Genomic DNA, 18882 nt, shown 5'->3' with positions numbered 1-18882 from the left:
GTATGTTCTACTTCTGTTTAAGATATTCTGTATACTGATATATATTTAGGATTATTATCATATTGCATATTGCACTATACATTCCTACCTCTGTTAAAGATATTTTGTGTATTGTCACAATTTGAAGTCATTGTCCTTTTACTGTACAATTGCTTACAGACTCTTTGCCTTATTTATAGGAAGCCTTAGTCCTTAGGTTGTTTAGGTAGATGAGACTTACAGAGTTATTGTCACCTATGCTTGTCACCTCTATAATTATGTTAGTTAGGTTATCCAGATTTATAAATACATAGGTCAGATGGACAGGTAATCTTCAAACACTTCATGGACCTAGAGAATATGGCATTTAAATAATTTAGCATTCTGTTGACGTGAGACACAATTGCTCCTGGCAGCACCAATTTGATCCCGAGAGAATGTTGGGCTTCTAAGACATTTCCATTTGGAAGTTTGTCTTCTTGGCACAAAATAGCCTACTGGGCAAAGAACTGCCCTTGCCTCAACTGCTGACAGTACAAATGCTGTCCTTTCTGGACAAGCGGGACACAATGAAAGCGACCACCATACTTTGCCAAGACAGGGTAAGATGGTCTTTCAGAATTCCTACTTCTGAAATGGTCTGTCAGATACTCTAGGCCTGTAGCCAATTTGAATGCACCAACGATACTGAGAAACGTTTATTGGTGAAATTATTAAGGCCACTCCACGTAGTTAAAAGGGAGGTTTATTTTGTGGGGTAACTTCTGCTTATTAGGTCCCTTGTCATGTTTATTTAGAGTTTCCTCCAGGGCTTGTAAACGAGCTCCTAGGGTCTGTTCCAGGGAGTAAACCTCCTCTCTTGTAAGGGATTCCAGATTTTTCATGGAATCATGGAAGTTTTTATGTTCTTCTGAAACACATGATTCCATGGACCTTATCTTATCAAGTAATGATAATTTTTCTTCCTTATATAGTGTCTGAGTAGCTACAACTTCACTCTGGAGAGTTAGTGTTCTATCCATTAAATACTCATATTTATTATCAATAAAAGCAATTTTGGGTACAAGCTTGTTTTGTAAATTCTGGTTAGCAGATTCCAGAGAGAGAATCTTTTTATGTAAGTCCTCATTGCTATCTTTTAAAACCTGTAATTCCTGGTTAGCAGATTCCAGAAAGAGAATCTTTTTCTGTAAGTCTTCATTGCTATCTTTTAAAACTCGTAAATCTTGGTTAGCAGATTCCAGAGAGAGAATCTTTTTATGTAAGTCCTGGTCAGCAGATTCCATAGACAGAATCTTTTTCTGTAAGCCTTCATTGCTAATTTTTAAAGCCTGTATCAGTCCCAATAATGACTCATCTTTGTTCTTACTATTAAACCAGTGTTTGAACACTGTGTGAATTATTACAATGAATGTCAAAATGGTACAGGCCAGATATGTCTTAGGGAGGTCGTATATTTCCAGGAAAATGTCATTCATCATACAGGCAAGAAGGTTTTTAAATTCTTGTGAGGTAATGTTGTCAGCCATATTACAAGAATTACTCAAGATTTGTTAGTCAGTTTTAAGGTGTAAAATTATCAAGTACTTTTACTTGAAAGAAGCTTACCTTTCCGTGGTTTTGGGGGGTGCAGTAGCACTTTTCAGCCAGCAGGAGGCGTTGGTATAGCTCCAAAGCAAGGCCTGCTAGTGACCTTGGCTGGCGGCAGCTGAAGGCAGGAGCCACCGGAGCCAAGGTGGCGGGGAGCCGGCACTCAGGGAGGAGTGGGAATGCCTCACTCACAGCGGTTTTTGCTGGTCTGGGGGCTAAGCCAGGAAACTGACACCCGACTTGCTGTTCCCTTTTTCGGGAATGGGACCGTGTAGGCGTCCCCTGGTTAAATGGAACTTTGCAGGCGTTTTTAGGTGCCCGCCAGCCGCCAGCCGGGAGGAGGCTGAGGGAGCAAGCCGCCTGGGCCTTTGGAATTTGCCCCACGTTGGGCGCCAGATATTGGTGAAATTATTAAGGCCACTCCACGTAGTTAAAAGGGAGGTTTATTTTGTGGGGTAACTTACAAATGAAGGGGTAGGTCGCAGAGTCTGGCAAAGGTATAGGGTAGTCCGGCAGCGTTCTCTGGAGAACTCTGCTCGGTCCACCTCTAGCGTCCCGCGTCCCGGAACCAAGAGAGTGAGTTCTTCCCGATCCTTCGTCTTCTGCTTCCTCCTCCGCCCCGCCTTGTGGGCGTGACCATTACCAAAGCCTCAGTGGGGGTTGGAACTTCCAGGCCAATGCTGGGATGGCTACCCACTACAAACGTTAGGTGACTGTCCAGGCTGCTAGCTGTCTCTGTCTACTCTTGCAAGACTCCCGAAAGTCACTTGCGTCCTTCTCCCATTTCTCAGGTATTATTACATTCCTTCTCAGGTCTTTGATGAGGTTGGAGATTAGCAGTTATATTTACAACTTAGTATATATACATATATAATATCTTAGATAGAATATATTATGTATTAGACTCAGGTTCTTTAGGATAGGATACCTTTTGGAATGATCTTTGTAACATGCCACCTACCCACGCTCTAGACTTCCCTGGATTTTACTATGTGTTTTTTGCTTGACATTGTTTGCACTTATTGTAATTCCAACTTATCTAAGTCATTATCCCTCATTACTCCTGGACAATATTTGATAACCATCTCTTTGTGTATAGTCTTGTATTAGGTTAGAACTTTCTTATTTAGACAAAAGGGGGAGATGTAGTGGATAGCCATCCCAGCATTGGCCTGGAAGTTCCAACCTCCACTGAGGCTTCAGTAATGATCACGCCCACAAGGCGGGGCAGAGTAGGGAGTGGAAGACCGAGGAGCAGGAGGAGGTGGCTCTCTTGGTTCCGGGACGCCGGACGCTGGAGGTGGACCGAGCAGAGTTCTCCAGAGAACACCGCCGGACTACCCTATACCTTTGCCAGACCCTGCAACCTACCCCTTTTAACTACGTGGAGTGGCCTTAATAATTTCACCCTGCCTTCTGGAGACCTGCGTTCACAGCTGTGGCTGGAGTTTGAGGTGATTGGAGGTTGCTCTCTCCTGAGTTGGAGGTGGGGGAGGGCAGGAGAGCATAAGGAGAGTGTGCAGTGCATCTCTCTCCCAATTCCGCAGGCTCCCGCTGATCTCCAGATGGGACTAAGTTAACCCATGTAGTGTCTGGCATAGGGCAAGGTCCCAGAGAATTCTCATCTTGCTTGCTCTGCATCTGGCTGGCGGCTCCTGACTTCACCCTTCTCCTTCCCAGCAATCTCAGTCTGCCCTTCCCACCTAACTTCCTGCCCAGCTCCTGGCCTGTCAGCTCTTTATTAACCAATGAAAGCAGCACATATTCCCAGCACACAGAAGGACCAAACCCCCTGCAGAGGATCTCTGTAAGTTCATGACTACACAGCAAGTTCGAGATCATCCAAAGCTACACAGTGAGATGCTGTCTCAATAATATTTTATTATATTCTTAATTATTTATTAATATGTATGTGAGGTTAAAGGACAATTCCATCTACCATGTGGGTACCAGGGATCAGTTGAGGTTGTAGTAATAGTTTAATTGCAGAAAGTAACATTAGCAGGTTTGAGCCAAGGGGCACCACAAAGGCATACCATGCAACAGAGCTCATGCAGCGTTTTTATTTTGTGGGGGGGGGGGGGGGGGGAGAGGGTGCAGAGATGGCCTCTAAGTGAGAGCAGAAGGAAGAGAGAGTGGGGTGAGAAGGGCTTGCTTTTTAGAAGGGGACACAGCACATGTGACTAAGGAGCATGCAGTGTCACATCTTGGCTGCTGCTGATGACATGGCTTGCTAGGTCCCCGAAGGCAGGCATGTGTAAATGCCTGAATGCTAACAGTTGTCTCTGGTTATTAGGCTATGCGGCAAGTGCTTTTTCCCAATGAGACATCTCACCAGCCCCATTAGATGGGTTTTTCAAAAAGAGAGCAAATGGAGGTGCATGGGAGGGTTTGAAGTAAGAAAAGGGGAGGGGGAAATTATGTAATTATATTAATTTCAAAAGATAAAAAAAATTTAAAAAGAAATTTTTCAAAATAAAAATATTAAATGGAGCTCATTTAGGTGGTCTATATTCTTTACCTAATTTGGGTGTTTTGCCATTTATAATCATATGGGTGGGGTTGTTTGTTTGTCTTATTTACTCATTTATTTGTTAATGTGTGTAAGAGTTTTCCCTGTGTGTATGTGTACTACATGTGTGCTTGGTGCTCATGGAGATCAGAAGAGGGTTTCAGGTCCCAGGAACTGGAGTTACAGATGGTTGTGAACTACCATGTGGATGCTAGGATCCAAACTTGGGTTCTTTGCAGGAGCAGCAAGTGCTCTTAACTGTAGTGGGTAGCTGTTCCAGCTTTGACCTGGAGGTACTACCCTCATTGAGGCTTCGTTAACTGTCACACCTACAAGGCGGGGCTGAGATGAGCCCTTAAGACCCAAGATCCAGATGTGCCGGCTCTCTTGGTTCCTGGATCCTGGATGCTGGAGGTAGATTGAACAGAGTTCTCCAGAGAACACCGCTGGACTGTGCTACACCTTTACAGACCCTGTAACCTACCCCTTCACTTTTGAGTTACCCCACAAAATAAACCTCCCTTTTAACTACATGGAGTTGCCTTAAGACTACAACCACTGAGCCATCTTTCCAGCCCCGCTAGATGGGTTTTTAAATCTGTATTTGTGTGTATGATAATAAGTATAGGCCTTTCCTCATGTTACTAGCATACTATTATACAAAAAGTGAATTTTATTGCCATTTTCATATATGTAAACACACACTGATCCTGGGTACCCCACACTTCTCTCTCATTCCTCTACCATTTCCTTTACTTCCAGATGGGTTTTGTATATGAATATGTGGGAGGTATATGTACATGTTCATGAGGGAGGGTGCATGTGCTTGTATGTATGCTTGTGAAGGCCAGAGGTCAACTTCAGGTGTCTTTCTCTATTGCTCTGTGTGTGTGTGTGTGTGTTTGTGTGTGTGTGTGTGTGTCTGTGTGTGTGTGTGTGTGCACACACATGCTTACATGCATGTGTGCATGCCATGGCATGTTGAAGTTACAAGACAATTTGTGAAAGTCAGTTCTTTGCTTCCACACTATGTGGGTGTTGTAGAATATTCCTTTAAACTGTGTGAAGATATGTCACTGTGATTGGTTTAATAAAAAGCTAAAGCTAGGCATGATTTTTCGGGCAGAGAGAATACTGGTGTAGCTGAAGTTTTCCTGGTCCTGCCTGGCCCAGGGTCAGGACAAATCCTTCCCACTCTCATCCCCCAAGTAAACACACAGAGATGCTTATATTATTTAAACTGTATATCCATGGTAGACTGCTTGCTATCTGCTCTTCTATCTTAAATTAATCCATTTCTATAAATATATACCTTGCCACATGGCTCATGGCTTACTGGTATCTAACATCATGCTTCTCCTCATGGCGGCTCACAGCATCTCCCTGCCTCAGCCTTCTACCTCCCAGAATTTTCCTCTTCCTTGTCCCACCTACACTATCCTTCCTGCCTGGCTACTGGCCAATCAGCATTTTATTTATCAATCATCATAGCAACATATATTTACAGCATACAGGACATCCCACAGCATGCTGGGAAGAAGGCGGCAGAGTCACCAGACAGGGAACAAGACATGCAGGAGGAGAGGTAAATGTCATGAGTCATATGGTAACACATAGATGAATAGAAATGGGTTAATTTCAGTTATAAGAGCTAGTGGGACAAGCCTAAGCTATCAGCCAAACTTTCATAATTAATAAGTCTCTGTGTCATTATTGGGGAGCCAACAGTCCTAATAAAAATGTCCCATTACATGTGGGTCCCAGGAATCAAACTCAGGTTATCACGGGGCTTGGCAGCAAGTGCCTTTCACACTGAGACATCTCATGGCCCTCTACCTTGTTTTTTGAGAAAGGGTTTCTCAGTGAACATAGAGCTCACCAATTAGGCTGGCTAGCCAGTGGACTCTAGGGATCTTCTGGACTTGTCTCCCCAGCACTGGGGATCCAGATGCATTGTGCCCACCATTGTTTTGTTTTGTTTCACATGTGTGCTAGGGGGTCCGAATTCAAATCCTTGTGTTTGTGTGGCAAATACTTTACCAACTGAGCCATTTCCCCAGAGTTTTTGTTGTTGTTTTGTTTTGTTTTGAGACAGTGTTTCTCTATGTAGTTTTGGTGCCTCTCCTTGATCTCGCTCTGCAGACCGGGCTGGCCTTGAACTCACCAAGATCTGGCTCTGCATCCTGATTGCTGGGATTAAAGGTGTGTACCACCACCACATGGCCAGATAAGTTTTTTAGAATACTTAATCATACACAACTAATCAAATAATGTGGTGGTTTGAATCTGAGTAGCCTCTATAGGTTCATATATGTGAATGCTTAGTCACCAGGAAGTGGAGCTCTCTGAAAGCCTTACAAGGATGAAGAGGTGTGGCCTTCATGGAGGAGGCATGTCACTGGGGGTGGGCTTTGAAGTTTCAAACACCCAGGCTCTCTGTCTCTCTCTTTCTCTCTCTCTGTCTCTCTCTCTCCCCACCCCGCCCCCATCAGGATGTAGCTCTCAGCTACTGCTTTAGTACTTTGTGGGCTGCTGTGTCCCCAGCCATGATAACAAACTAATCCTCTGAAGTGTAAGCAAGCCCTGAGTTAAGTGCTTGCATAAGAATTACCATTGTCACGGTGTCTCTTCACAGTAATAGAACAGTGACTAAGCCATATAACAGATATAATAGATTTTGATAATTTGTTCACTATGAGAGTTCTATTGAAACTACTTCTGTTAAGCAGAGGCATCATAACCAAGAAATAATATTTAATGACTATATTGAAATATTCACTTATAGTCTTTCATTTGTACCAGTCATTAGATAAGGACAATGGAAGCTGGCAAGATGGCTCTGCAGCAAAGCAGAGGACCCGAATTTAATTCCAGCATCCAACCTGGACAGCTCATAATTGTCTTTAACCCCAGTTCCAGGAACCTGATGTCTTCTGGCCTTTGCAGGTACCTGTACACATATGGCAGACACACAGACACATACATAAACTTTAAAACAAAAATCACAAAAAGGAAATTCCATGTGTCTCTATATATTGAATTAAGGGGTCTTATACTTTCAGTCTTCCCGTTAGCATATATTTAAATTTTTTACAACACATTAGTAATGTTTTAACATGTTGCAGGATAAAAGCATTCTAAAGGTTAGCTAGAAAATGTTATAATAAATTTGAAATATATTATTATTTCAGAATAAATTCCATTCGACAGAATCACATTTTTATCGTTGATTTGAACTGACATATTTGGAAATGGTAATTTTGGAAACTTCCCCAATATGTGTTGAAATCATGGTTTGCTAAGTGAGTGAGGAATCAAAGGGGTGTGTAAAGAGAACACTGAGAGGCTGGAGATGGCCCTGGGTTCAATACCCAGCACCCGCATGGCAGCCCACAACTGTCTGTAGCTCCAGTTCCAGAGGATCCAGTGCCAGGCATGCATGTGCAAAACACTCATTACACATAAAATGAAACCACTGAGAAGAATTATTTCTTTGAAAAGAATGAGGAGTCTGCATTTCTTGTCAGTGCCACGTCTGCTTTGCCCAGGTGAGAACCTTTCATGCTCCTTTTCTATAATTTGAAAGGTAGAAGAGACAGAACTGGGCCATTGTCTGCTGTTGTTAGGCAAGAAATGCTTATAAGGAGAATAGACAAGCCACAAGTAAAGATCCAATTAATGCCATAAGCTTGAATTTCACAAACTTTTTATTTTTTGAGACAGGGTCTCATGTAACCCAGATTGGCTTGTTCAACCTCGCTATGTAGTCAAGGATATCCTTGAACTTCTGATTCTCCTGCCTCTGCTTCCTAAATGCTGGGTTGACAGGCATAAAATTGGACAGGAGTCTTTATGTTGTATTCGAACAAGAACTGGAACTCAGGGCCTTATCTGCCTTTTATGCAGGAACTCTGCCAACCAAGCAACATTCCCAGTTCTCCAAACTTTAATAACAAATATCTGGAGTCAGATTTGATGGTCTCTTTCCACAGTCCCAGCACCAGAGAGACTGAGGCAGACCAATCAGGAACTACAGGCTGGCCTGGGAATAAGGGAGAGACCATATTTTAAAACAAACAGAATACAAAACCACAAGAAAAAGGTTACTCTGACTCCAATAATACTGACTCTAGGAAATTCAGTCAAACTGTGAGATTCACGTCTTCCTTCTAGAAGTTCACAAGAAACTAGTAGGCTCTGTGTGCACAAATACATGCAGAAGCCTTCTCATCTTCAGGTCAGAAGTTTAGACAATCCAAATTCAATAAATTATCCTGACGGGCAGTGGGGGCACACACCTTTACTCCCAGCACTCTGGGAGGCAGAGGTGGGCAGATCTCTGTAAAGGGAAGTATCTGTCCCACCAGCAACTCCCAAATATTGTGGTGATATTATATTTGTGCTGAAATGTGATATTTTATTTGTATGTTAATAAAATCTGTCTGAAGATCAGAGGTCATAGGAGCCATAAACAAAAGTCAGGCAGTGGTAGCCCATGACCTTAATCCGATTACTTGGCAGGCAGAGTCTCTGTGTGGTCAAGGACACAGCCAAATGTGGTGACACATGCCTTTAATCTCAGTACCAACCATAGAGGTCTGTATAGACAGGCAGTGACGAGGAAGTGGTGTGGCTGGGCTTAGAACCAATGAGAATGCAGAACAGGAAGGCAATAAAAGCACAAGTTAGACAGGAAGAAGCTCTCTCTGGGGAAGCTACAGTGTAGGGGTAAGCTAAGGCTAGTCATGGCTATTCACTAGTTCTCTGATCTCTTCGGCTATTACCCCTGTATTTGGCTCTGTGTTTCTCATTTAATAAGACTGTTTAGAAATTCGTCTACCTGGCAGCTGCTCCCCAAATAATTAACTTGGAGGCTTAATATTACTTATAAATGCTCAGGCTTATTACTAACTAGCTCTTATACTTAAATTAACCCATAATTCTTATCTATGTTTAGCCACATGGCTTGGTACCTTTTCTCAGTACGACATTCTCACCTTCCTTCTCTGTGCTAATCTGTTTCCTTGTCTCTTTGGTTAGATCCAGACATTGTTTCAGAAAAGAAGCCAACAACAGAGGTGGACTCCACTCATTTTGAAAAGCGTTTCCTGAAGAGGATCCGTGACTTGGGAGAGGGTCATGCCTTGTTTGCACATCACCTGTGTGCAGGGAAAGCTGTACTCCCCTTGTCCTGCATCAAAGTGTATAAAAGCACCTTCGTGTACTGTGGCGGGGCGGGGGACATTAACCTGCTCTGCCTGACACTATGCCAGGTTACATGCACTTGCACTTGACACCATGATATGCACCCAGGACCTTTGACAGCTTCCTCAAAAGCCTTGACTTCTCTATGTGGTACAGAAGAGGGCCAAGTACAGATGTGGTCGAAAGAGGAAAATCTCTGACTCTTCCAAGATTATACTGTGCGACTCCTTTAATGAGGGGTATGCCCAAATAAGAGTCACAGCTTTTCCTGTGGGTAACAGCTTATGTGACCACGGCAGTTCCCGGGATTTGTGTGCTCATATCGATATACCCTCCTTAGTTCACTTAACATCATGACTGTCAGCTGGGTTAGCAGCGTCTGTACTGGGCATTTTCACAGCACAGTCCACAGTCCCCATACTGTTCAAATGGCTTATCTGGGATTTGAAGGTCCCTGTGAAAATGCTCTTCTCAGCCCGAGTAGGGGCCTTGTCCTATGACTCTGAAAGAATGCCTGGTGTCCTCTGGACCCAGAGATAGCCCCACTGCTTGTAAAGTATGTTGTCTTGGAAACCTCGACTGATAAAGTGGTCCTTAGTCACCTACAGCTTTCTGAGTCTTAGCTCAGTAGCAAAAGTTAGTGAGGTCAAGTGAGGATGAGCTGAGTCGAGTGGAGAGTCAGTGACTAGCCTGTCGGGGCCTCTCTGATAGCAGGGACACCTTCCTTCCAGGGCCACTTTGGGAAGGTCGAGCTCTGCAAATATGATCCTGAGGGAGACAACACAGGGGAACAGGTGGCTGTCAAGTCCCTGAAGCCTGAGAGTGGAGGTAACCATATAGCTGACCTGAAGAAGGAGATAGAGATCTTATGGAACCTCTACCATGAGAACATTGTCAAGTACAAAGGAATCTGCATGGAAGACGGTATGTTGTGCACACTGTGCCCAGGGCTTCTTTGGGTCCTAAGGCCACTGCTGACAGGCAGTCCTCAGCCTCATCTTTATCAGCTCCTGTGGGTTGGCAGGCTTCCAAGTCTCACACTGATGTGGTTAGCAGCTGCAGGCCTCTGAGAGGCTGCCTAGACTTTCTTCCAGGCACAGGTTGGTTTGGCTCATTCCAGGGATCCCCGCATAATGCCGGGGACAGGGCTTTACTAATCCAGATAGTCACACTATGCTATGAGGAAGTGACTACTCCTCCCCACCCCCTTTCTCCTTCTGATCCAGTCCTACCTAGGGCGTTCTGCTTTGCCTTTACCTAAGCCAGGGTAGCAAGTAATACTTAATAGTAGTGTTTACTAACACTTGTATCTTGTTTGCAAGGCAGCCCCTTATCCATGAGTGTGCTTTAAACCTGGTGGTGAGAGGGTGTGGGCTCTAACTTGAAACCTGATCATTTGCCTAGTGGTGCACAGAGCAGCAGGGCCGCGTTATCCTGCTGAGGTTTGTGCTTGAGGCAGGACCTGGGGATGTGACTCCTGTTCATGGCTGCAGTGTCTACATGCCAGTGGGTGGGCATGCTTCCAAGGCTAAGCTGAAAGCCTCTGGGCCTTGCTGCAGAGCTCCCTACTCTGTCCTGTTAGCAGCCTCATCCTGATGCCACTCTCTCCTCAACAGGAGGGAATGGTATCAAGCTCATCATGGAGTTCCTGCCTTCGGGAAGCCTAAAGGAATACCTGCCAAAGAACAAGAATAAAATCAACCTCAAACAGCAGCTAAACTATGCCATCCAGATTTGTAAGGTAAAATCTTCAAAAAAACCAGGCATGTACCAAATGTCCTGGGCAACTGGTTCCTAATTAGATCTCAGTGGGAGACTATGATAATTGGACTGAGTTTTTCAATCTGCACCATTCACAAGAAATAGGAGCCTCCCCTATGCAAGCGAGTGGGTTTGTTAGTCCAGCAGCTTCAGTTTGGAGTTTTTAGTTTGGGATCGTTTAATCTTGTAACAACAAAAACTGTTGGTGATATAGGAACAAAATGACTTTTTTTTCTAACTGTGAACTACAATCTGAAGTGACTTTTGCAATCGGCCTGACCCACTTCTCTCTTAGGGGATGGACTATCTGGATTCTTGACAGTATGTTCACCAGGACTTAGCAGTAAGGAATGACCTTGTAGAGAGTGAACACCAAGTGAAGATCGGAGACTTTGGTTTAACCAAAGCAATTGAAACCGATAAGGAGTACTACACAGTCAAGGAAGACCGGGACAGCCCAGTGTTTTGGTATGTAAATCATCTCAGCCTCCTGGGTTAGCCTTGTGGAAGGCTCTGTCTAGCCCTGCTTGGGTGTCCATCCGCCGCTCTGCAGAAAGCTGAGGTTTGACTGCACAGCTTCCCAAGTGGGAGAGGTCAGGCTGTCCCCAGCTCACCCTCTGTAGTTCACAGCGGCAGCAGCAGCACCCACAGTTCTCAACGCTGTGAGCAGGTGAAGGTGGCCGACTCTTTCATGGGGCAGCGGCACAGCCTTCAGGCATGGTTGAGAAACCTGCAGGTTTAGGTAAAGGCTGGAAGATTCACAGTGGCTGGGGCGGAAGGAGGCTTGTGCTGTGCGGCTGACCGGAATGAGAAGTGAACTGAGAGGGTCGCTGGTCAGAGCTGAGGAACCTGAGTTTGGGGGCCAGGACTCCATCTAGTAGAGAGGGTGCTGAAGGCCACCATGGAAGGGAACAGAAAAGGAACAAGGAAATCCAAGTCAGCTGCTTCAGCAGCCCCACCCCCAACCCCAGGAGCCGCACATCTGGGGAGCAGTGACTGGGGCCATGGCAAGTAGATTCCAGTTCTGGGTTGCTCTGACACCTGGTATGGGCACCTGGGCTTCATTCACCAATAGTGACCCCAGGAGGGTGCTGACTCTGAGCTTGTGGGGCTGTAACCTGCGGCTAGTCTTGAGGAAACTGTTTCCTCCCCAGAGGAACACAAATCTTTGAGGGCAAGTAACGTGCTGGGAGCCTCTAGGCTGCTGCTTCTGCCAGATGTGCACTGTGGCAGCAGGATGCATTGACACTCCACGGTCACTCAGATCACATGTGGGTTCAAGTCTGAAGACCAGGGAAGTGGCTCTCCTGAGGGCCTGTCGTTTTGGAGGAAGTGGGCTTACTTCCTGCTTTCCTTTCAGGTATGCACCGGAGTGTTTAATCCAGTGTAAATTTTACATCGCCTCGGACGTGTGGTCCTTTGGAGTGACGTTGCATGAGCTGCTCACGTACTGTGACTCAGATTTCAGCCCCATGGCCGTAAGTGTTGACCGCGCCTTCCCCCAGGCCAGGACCGGTAGAAGGGCAGCCCAGCTGCTGCTAAGCTCTGCTCTTGAGTAGAGTCCTCAGGGGGCCACATGGAGAGGGCTGCCGCCCTGTCCTGTTGGCCTGGCTTGTCACTTGACAAGGTCTGGCAAAGTCTGTGTTCACTAAGTGAAGAATTCTGTACGATAATCCAGATGTTTTAGGGTAGGGCCTTTGTTTTCACTCAATGGACAGCTGTGGTTGGCTCCCAAAGGTGGTGATTATAGACTGATCCTCGAGAGCAAGTAAGGATTTCAGATTTTCATTTGACGTTATGGAGGAGAGAAGCTTTGTTGCTTTAATTTGCAGTTTGTTCTGGGAGCTTCACCTTAATTTTGTTTGGTCTTATTTTATATAGTTGTTCCTGAAAATGATAGGCCCAACTCATGGCCAGATGACTGTAACACGTCTTGTGAATACTCTGAAAGAAGGAAAGCGCCTGCCATGTCCGCCCAACTGTCCTGATGAGGTAGCTATGTCCGCTTAGTGGAACTGAAACTTGCTTTTTAATGTTTTTACAGCTTGACTTACCCAGCAGGGATGGGAGGGGAGTGGTAGAGAAGATGCTGGAGAGTTGGCTCTTGGCTAAGAGTACGTTACTCTTTCAGAGGACTGAGGTTGTTTCCATCATCCACATCAGATAAGACATTAGTCCCCCTTGGGGTAGACGATAGTGATCCTCAAGCAAGGCTCCCCTCATGGAGCTGTAGCCTCTATCCCAAGTGCCAGTCCATCTGCCTTCCCAGAAGAGCACATATGATGGTCTTAGCATTGCTGTGTGATCTGCCCCGCTCACTAGCATTTGAAGTTTCCTGTATTCTAACCTGGGTTGAGTCTTTCTGCCCGAGGCTCTTTAGGTGGTCAGAGACGTGCCATGGGGTGAAATGGGTAATAGTGGGTTGTTTTCTGTATTTTGAATTATTCAAGTACTCCATTCTTTACTCCTGTTAAGTTTGAAGGTGTTTGGAAACCGCCTTTCCTTATTGATGATTCAGTTGTTTTCTTGGTCTTTCTGTGTGGTGTGTGTGCAAGTATACATGTTTTCAAATGTGTGGCTGCTTGTGGATGCCAGAGGTAGATGTTGTCTGTCTCCCTTGGTTCCTCCGGTTTCTGTTTACTGAGGCAGGGTCTCCCCAGGCTAGCCCTCCTGATTTTGCTAGTCTGGCCTTTTTTAAGGCGTGTGTCATGGCTCTGAACTTGGGTCAGACACTTGTGGGACAAGTACGTCATCCACTGAGCCATTTCTCCAGCCTGTTTTTAATCTCACAAATCTGACATTATTGTACTGTTCTTTTATTTTTCATAGGTTTATCAGCTTATGAGAAAATGCTGGGAATTCCAACCATTTAATCGGACAACCTTTCAGAGCCTTATTGAGGGATTTGAAGCACTTTTAAAATAAGCAGCATGAGTAATATTAAAATTCCCATTTATCAAGTCCTTCTCTCCAAACCATTTAAAAAATAATTTTTTTAAATGAAACAGTTTGTATTCTGCCTAAAAAGCCACTCAACAAATACTTGAGTACATGCATATGTCACACCTTAAATTTAGTGAAAAAATGACAACCAAATTAGATTGTGCCCAAGCACTCCTTCTGGAAAGAGTCTATGGTCAGTTGCCTAGCAAAGGACGTTTGGCTGTTTTGCTGGCATATTGTTCTTAGATAAAAACTGGTGGACTTGGCTGAAACTCTCCCTTGCCCTGAAATCTGAATAATCTGTACAGTGATAGTCTAATCAAGTAGGTACCATGTAGTATACTAAGTTGTTTCTATTAGAAATGAGTCTATTCCTGCTACCCAATAGGACTGCAGTCTCAAGCTGCTTGTGCAGTGGCTAAGCACTGGTACCTGTTGTCAAACTGGTTCTGCACAGGGAGATGACCTGGCATAGACACTCTGCATGTTACTTTGAGAACTAGGCCTGTGCCCATGGTCCTCCTGCTCAGCTTGCTTTCATCAGACAGACTCCTCTGACCTGGATGCTCTTACACCTGCCTTTAAGAAATGTCAGTGCATACCCCTTGAGAACCTGCAGGCAAGCTGTCACAGTATTGCAGGCAGAAGACAATGCCATCTACAAAGGTTAATCACTGTTTTGACTATAACTCTATACCACAAAACTACCAAGACAAGACCCAGCCAGGGGCCCGGCCCACTGGAGTTCAGAATTCACGAGGCAGTTCTCAGTTTGCTTGGAGACAGCTAGGTAGTCAACAATGCTCAGTTTCTGACTCAATGTGAACCACCAAGTTCTTCATGACCAAGAGTTTGGCAAACTTAGCAATGCTGTTTAATACTTGTTTGATATTTTTTCACCTTTTGAGCCCCCCAAAGAATTCAAGATCTCTTTAGTAGCAACAGTACGGTTGCCGTTTCAGTTGTTTAGTTGCTGTACGTGTCAAACCTGTGGCCCTCTCTATATGCACTTTGTTTACTCTTTATACAAATAAACAAACTAAAGACTTCACATGCATATGCCTTTTAATATTAAGTCTGCATCTTGAAAGCATTTCGAACCATTAGCTAACATAGAAAAATAACCGCAGGGATTTGGGGGGTTGTCTGTAATGACTGGGACTAACAGTGCTTGGTTCGCACGTCTCTCCTGTCCAGGGACACTGGGCACAGGCCGGGACGAGGAAGCCCGGCATGTGCTGTACGGAGCGTCTGTACGGCCTCTGCTGCTTCTCACTGACAGCTCCAGTGCAGCAGTCGCTGTCCCCCTAGGTTCTGTTTGCACAAAGTCAACCATGACTAAGTGCTGAAGACACCAAATGCCACAGCCACAGAGGGAGGGGCTGTGCAGGCTGGTGAAGCCAGCGTCTCTGCTGTGTGCCGCGTCCTGGTCAGCCATCGGGAATGTGGTTAGGATTGTCTGAACTCTGTAGCTGTCATTTTTCAATGAAAGCTGGTATATGCAATAAATTAGACAAAGTAAAGTTCTTTATAAAGCATACAACATATGTACCAGTTTTAGACTTTATAATTAATGCTAGAGATCTATATATATCATAGTCAAAAATGATAAGTCTCCCCCAAATAAGGTATTTTAATGATCTGATCCTATCGAGTAGGATCATTGAGATCCCAACTCCATCAGCTGCAGTCTCTTAACAAACAAACTTCTAGATGGAAAGGTTTCTCTAATTCATTACCAAGATCTTCAGAAAATGGTGAGGTCAAATGTCACATTAATAAAGACAAAACATTCTTTCAGAAGTAACTTGGATTAAACAGCTGTAATCTTTCGGCTTAACTACCAAAGAATGAATAATAAACCAGAGTGAGGTAGAGCTTTATTAGCTCAGAACTGTCCCACACATGGTCCATAGACTCCCTCAGAAATGGCTGTGTGGACCGTGCTGCAAGTCAGTCTTGCCTAGTGGTTAGCGCTTCACTCCTGTATGCTATGAAACAGCACAGAAGCCTTGGCTCCTTGCCATGTGCAAGTCTCTCAGTTAAGTGTCTAACCAGAAGATAAAAGCACTAGGGAGACAGGTCAGCAAACCTTATGTTGGAAGCACAGGAGTGTAAATGTCCCAGGCTTTGCAGGCTCTGTGGTCCTGTCGAGGCTACTCGGTTCCTGATGTGACACAAATGTAATATGAAATGAGTGAGCGTCACTGTGTTCCAAATAAAATCTCGGGGACACTAGAACTGCAGTTTCCGGTCGGAAGATCTCCCCTACCCCAGGCATTCAGAAATGTAATCACAGACCTGGACGGTGGACACATGTGGACTTGGCTAACCCCCGTATGATGTAACCAGCTACTTTTCCTGAAGTGCTGTGTGCTCCACACAAGGTTATAAATGGTAAATGACACAAGCTTGAGTCCAGCTTGTGAGGAGACATCGCTCTCACTCTGCCAATGGGGTGCTCTTTTGTGCTGGTGTAGAACTAATGGAGTCTGCGTGACAAGCGTCTGTCTGGCGGCACCTTGCAGTTTGAGGAAAGGTCCTGAAAGACTATGGGTGAGATTAATCTTAGGGAGAGTAAGATAAATGCACGTTGGCTTCTAAGAAATTCATTCTAAGGCTAAGGAAACAAAACACTGTTTCCCATTTATTGCTTCAGACTTTGATGTCAAAATTGTTCCCAGGCCCCAAACAAGGACTATTGGAATGCTGATTCTCCAGTGAGCTGAGCTGTTATCACACAGATTAAGACACATCTAGTGCTTGTGGAAGATGCCCTCAACCAATGCCGTTTCTTATTGCTAGTTGGGTAGTTGGCTGATCGGCCTGCTGCGTGACAGTTCCTTCTGGGAAGTCAGAAACCCGTATCGAAAGGCTATGGCTAGTGTGAACGGAGTTAAGGCAGCGATGAGCAGCAGGCCCCGCAGAGGAGCGCAGCAGGCGGGCGGGCAGGAGACAGGCAGCTCAGTACACACGCTTCTTCTTCAAGTAGGTTTCTGTGTAGCTCACTCCCGTGTCCTGAGGGTGCTGGCCGACGAGCTCTACTGCGCCCCCTTCTGGGGCAGAGATTAGATAGGCGGAGCCTCGCTTCTCGTTTCTCAAAGAGGACACCTGGGAGAAAGGATGTCTGTGAGGAAAGCATTCTGAGGTGCTGTGACTACAGAATCGGAGGATACCCAAACTGAAGAGATACAAAAACACCTTTCACACAGGAAATTCGACTTTCAAAACTTTCTAGAAACCACCTGTGGAGTGCTGGGGGTATGGTTCAGTTCAAGAGCAGCCTCTGAGCACTCAAGGGACCATGATCCATCCTGGTTCCACATCAGTCTCATCTCGAGCCTTTACAAGCAGACCTCTGAGCCCTCGCCTCAGTCAGGGGACATGGGAGAAGGAAACTGTCCCTGCTCACACCCGAGTCAGAAGAGCAACACCAAGTGCCATGTTCAGATGGAGTTAGGCTAAAAAATGCACCTGTACGAGCAACTGCCTAGCAACTGGGAAGAACTGGCTGGGTGATGTCAGGGAAAATGGAAGTAAATCTGATGCCCCAAATAATCAGATTTCTAGGCTCCCTTCCAGAGACTCTGGTCCAGAAAGGGCCTAATGTGTTTCCCATAACAGGCCATCGTACTCGGTCCAGTGAGATTGTATAGCATAACCTGTGACCTTTCACTACATAAAGTGTGAGGTGCTTGCTGATGCAGTTAGACAACCCAGAGTCACAAGATGAGAACAGCTGATGTCGAGTGGACAGCTTTCTAACACTCTGGAGATGTCACACAGACAGTGTCTTTGAGTCAGCTGTCATTTTTACAACCTTAGAAGAGAGCCTGCTTCACAGGGACTGGCTTTGTCCCTCTATCATCCTGTCGAGAAAAGGCCTGGGAGCTCATAGGTCGCTCAGTGGCACAGCCATTGCCTTGGGCTTGATCCTGAACGACACAATACTGAAACCCCGAGCTCCCTCTGTTGGTACTCACACTTACAACCCCAGTCTAGGGGATAATTCACAAAGTCAAACACATACTGATTAGCCTTGGCTTGGAAATCATGGTGTGGCGGAAGGAACACAGATGAAACCAGAATGGTCTAAGCAGGCTGACAGCTGCCAATGCAGCAGCTCTTCCCTGGGTGCCTCCCTCGGAGCCTCAGCATCTCTCCCAGCACTCAAAGACACTTGCTGGATGCTGGACCTTAGCCACTAACACAGCTAACCCTTCAGGTAGAGACTTCTTTCTAACCATCAACCCATTCTGTAAGATTTTTCCCAAAGGTGCAGGGCCAGATGCAAACACCTCTCACAGTGGGCAGCACTCTGCTGCACCCCCTCCCTCCCTCCATGCTGCACGGTAATCCATGTTTCACCCTTTTTGTAAAGCAAGAGCCTGAACTGTCCCCCTCTACCCCCATCATCTTTATTCTCCCAAACCAGGTAGACCCTGGGTGTTCTTATTCAGACAGTCCTGTAGCATCCAGAGAACCAACTGAGATGGAAGAGATGTGCATGAATGTCAGAGCTGCACAGAAAAACATTAAGAATGGGAACTGAAAAATAGCATTGTGCCTTATATAGCCGTGTGGGAAGGACAGTTCTGATGTAGTTCATCAAAGATGGCTACCTTTGTAAGGATTGGTGAAAGGTGAATAATAGCGCTGGGGTTTTGGAAGCAAAGCTCAGTATTCTGGGGGAAAACTCTGAACTAAAAATGAGTAAGAAAAATAAAAAATAGCCACAAAGACCAGAAGCACACGAAGCAGCTTTCTGTCGTCTGTCCCCAGCATCCACACTTCCATTCCTTCTCCACACCCTTCACCTTGAGGCCCTGGGCTTTACCTAGAATGAAACGTCCACTTCACTCTCCCCAAGCTTTCCTCAAACGCTGGAGAAG

At 45.4% G+C, this 18882-nt stretch overlaps 1 protein-coding gene and 1 pseudogene across 1 annotated transcript in view; one reads left to right on the top strand and one right to left on the bottom strand.

Annotated features, from left to right (window-relative positions):
- The first annotated feature begins 10027 nt into the window (after window positions 1-10027).
- Window positions 10028-15041, top strand: LOC118577715 (annotated as a pseudogene).
- The window catches only part of Raver2 (ribonucleoprotein, PTB binding 2), a 34321-nt gene continuing 30476 nt past the window's right edge, over window positions 15038-18882 (bottom strand). The window contains exon 9 of the mRNA XM_036178293.1: window positions 15038-17101. Within this exon, the coding sequence (XP_036034186.1) occupies window positions 16955-17101 (147 nt within the window). The 3' untranslated portion in view covers window positions 15038-16954. The remainder of the gene's footprint in view (window positions 17102-18882) is intronic.

Source organism: Onychomys torridus, chromosome 2, assembly GCF_903995425.1.
Source record: "Onychomys torridus chromosome 2, mOncTor1.1, whole genome shotgun sequence".
Lineage (NCBI taxonomy): Eukaryota > Metazoa > Chordata > Mammalia > Rodentia > Cricetidae > Onychomys > Onychomys torridus.
The sequence above is the reverse complement of the archived record's forward strand: the minus strand, read 5'-3'. Positions and strand labels throughout refer to the sequence as shown.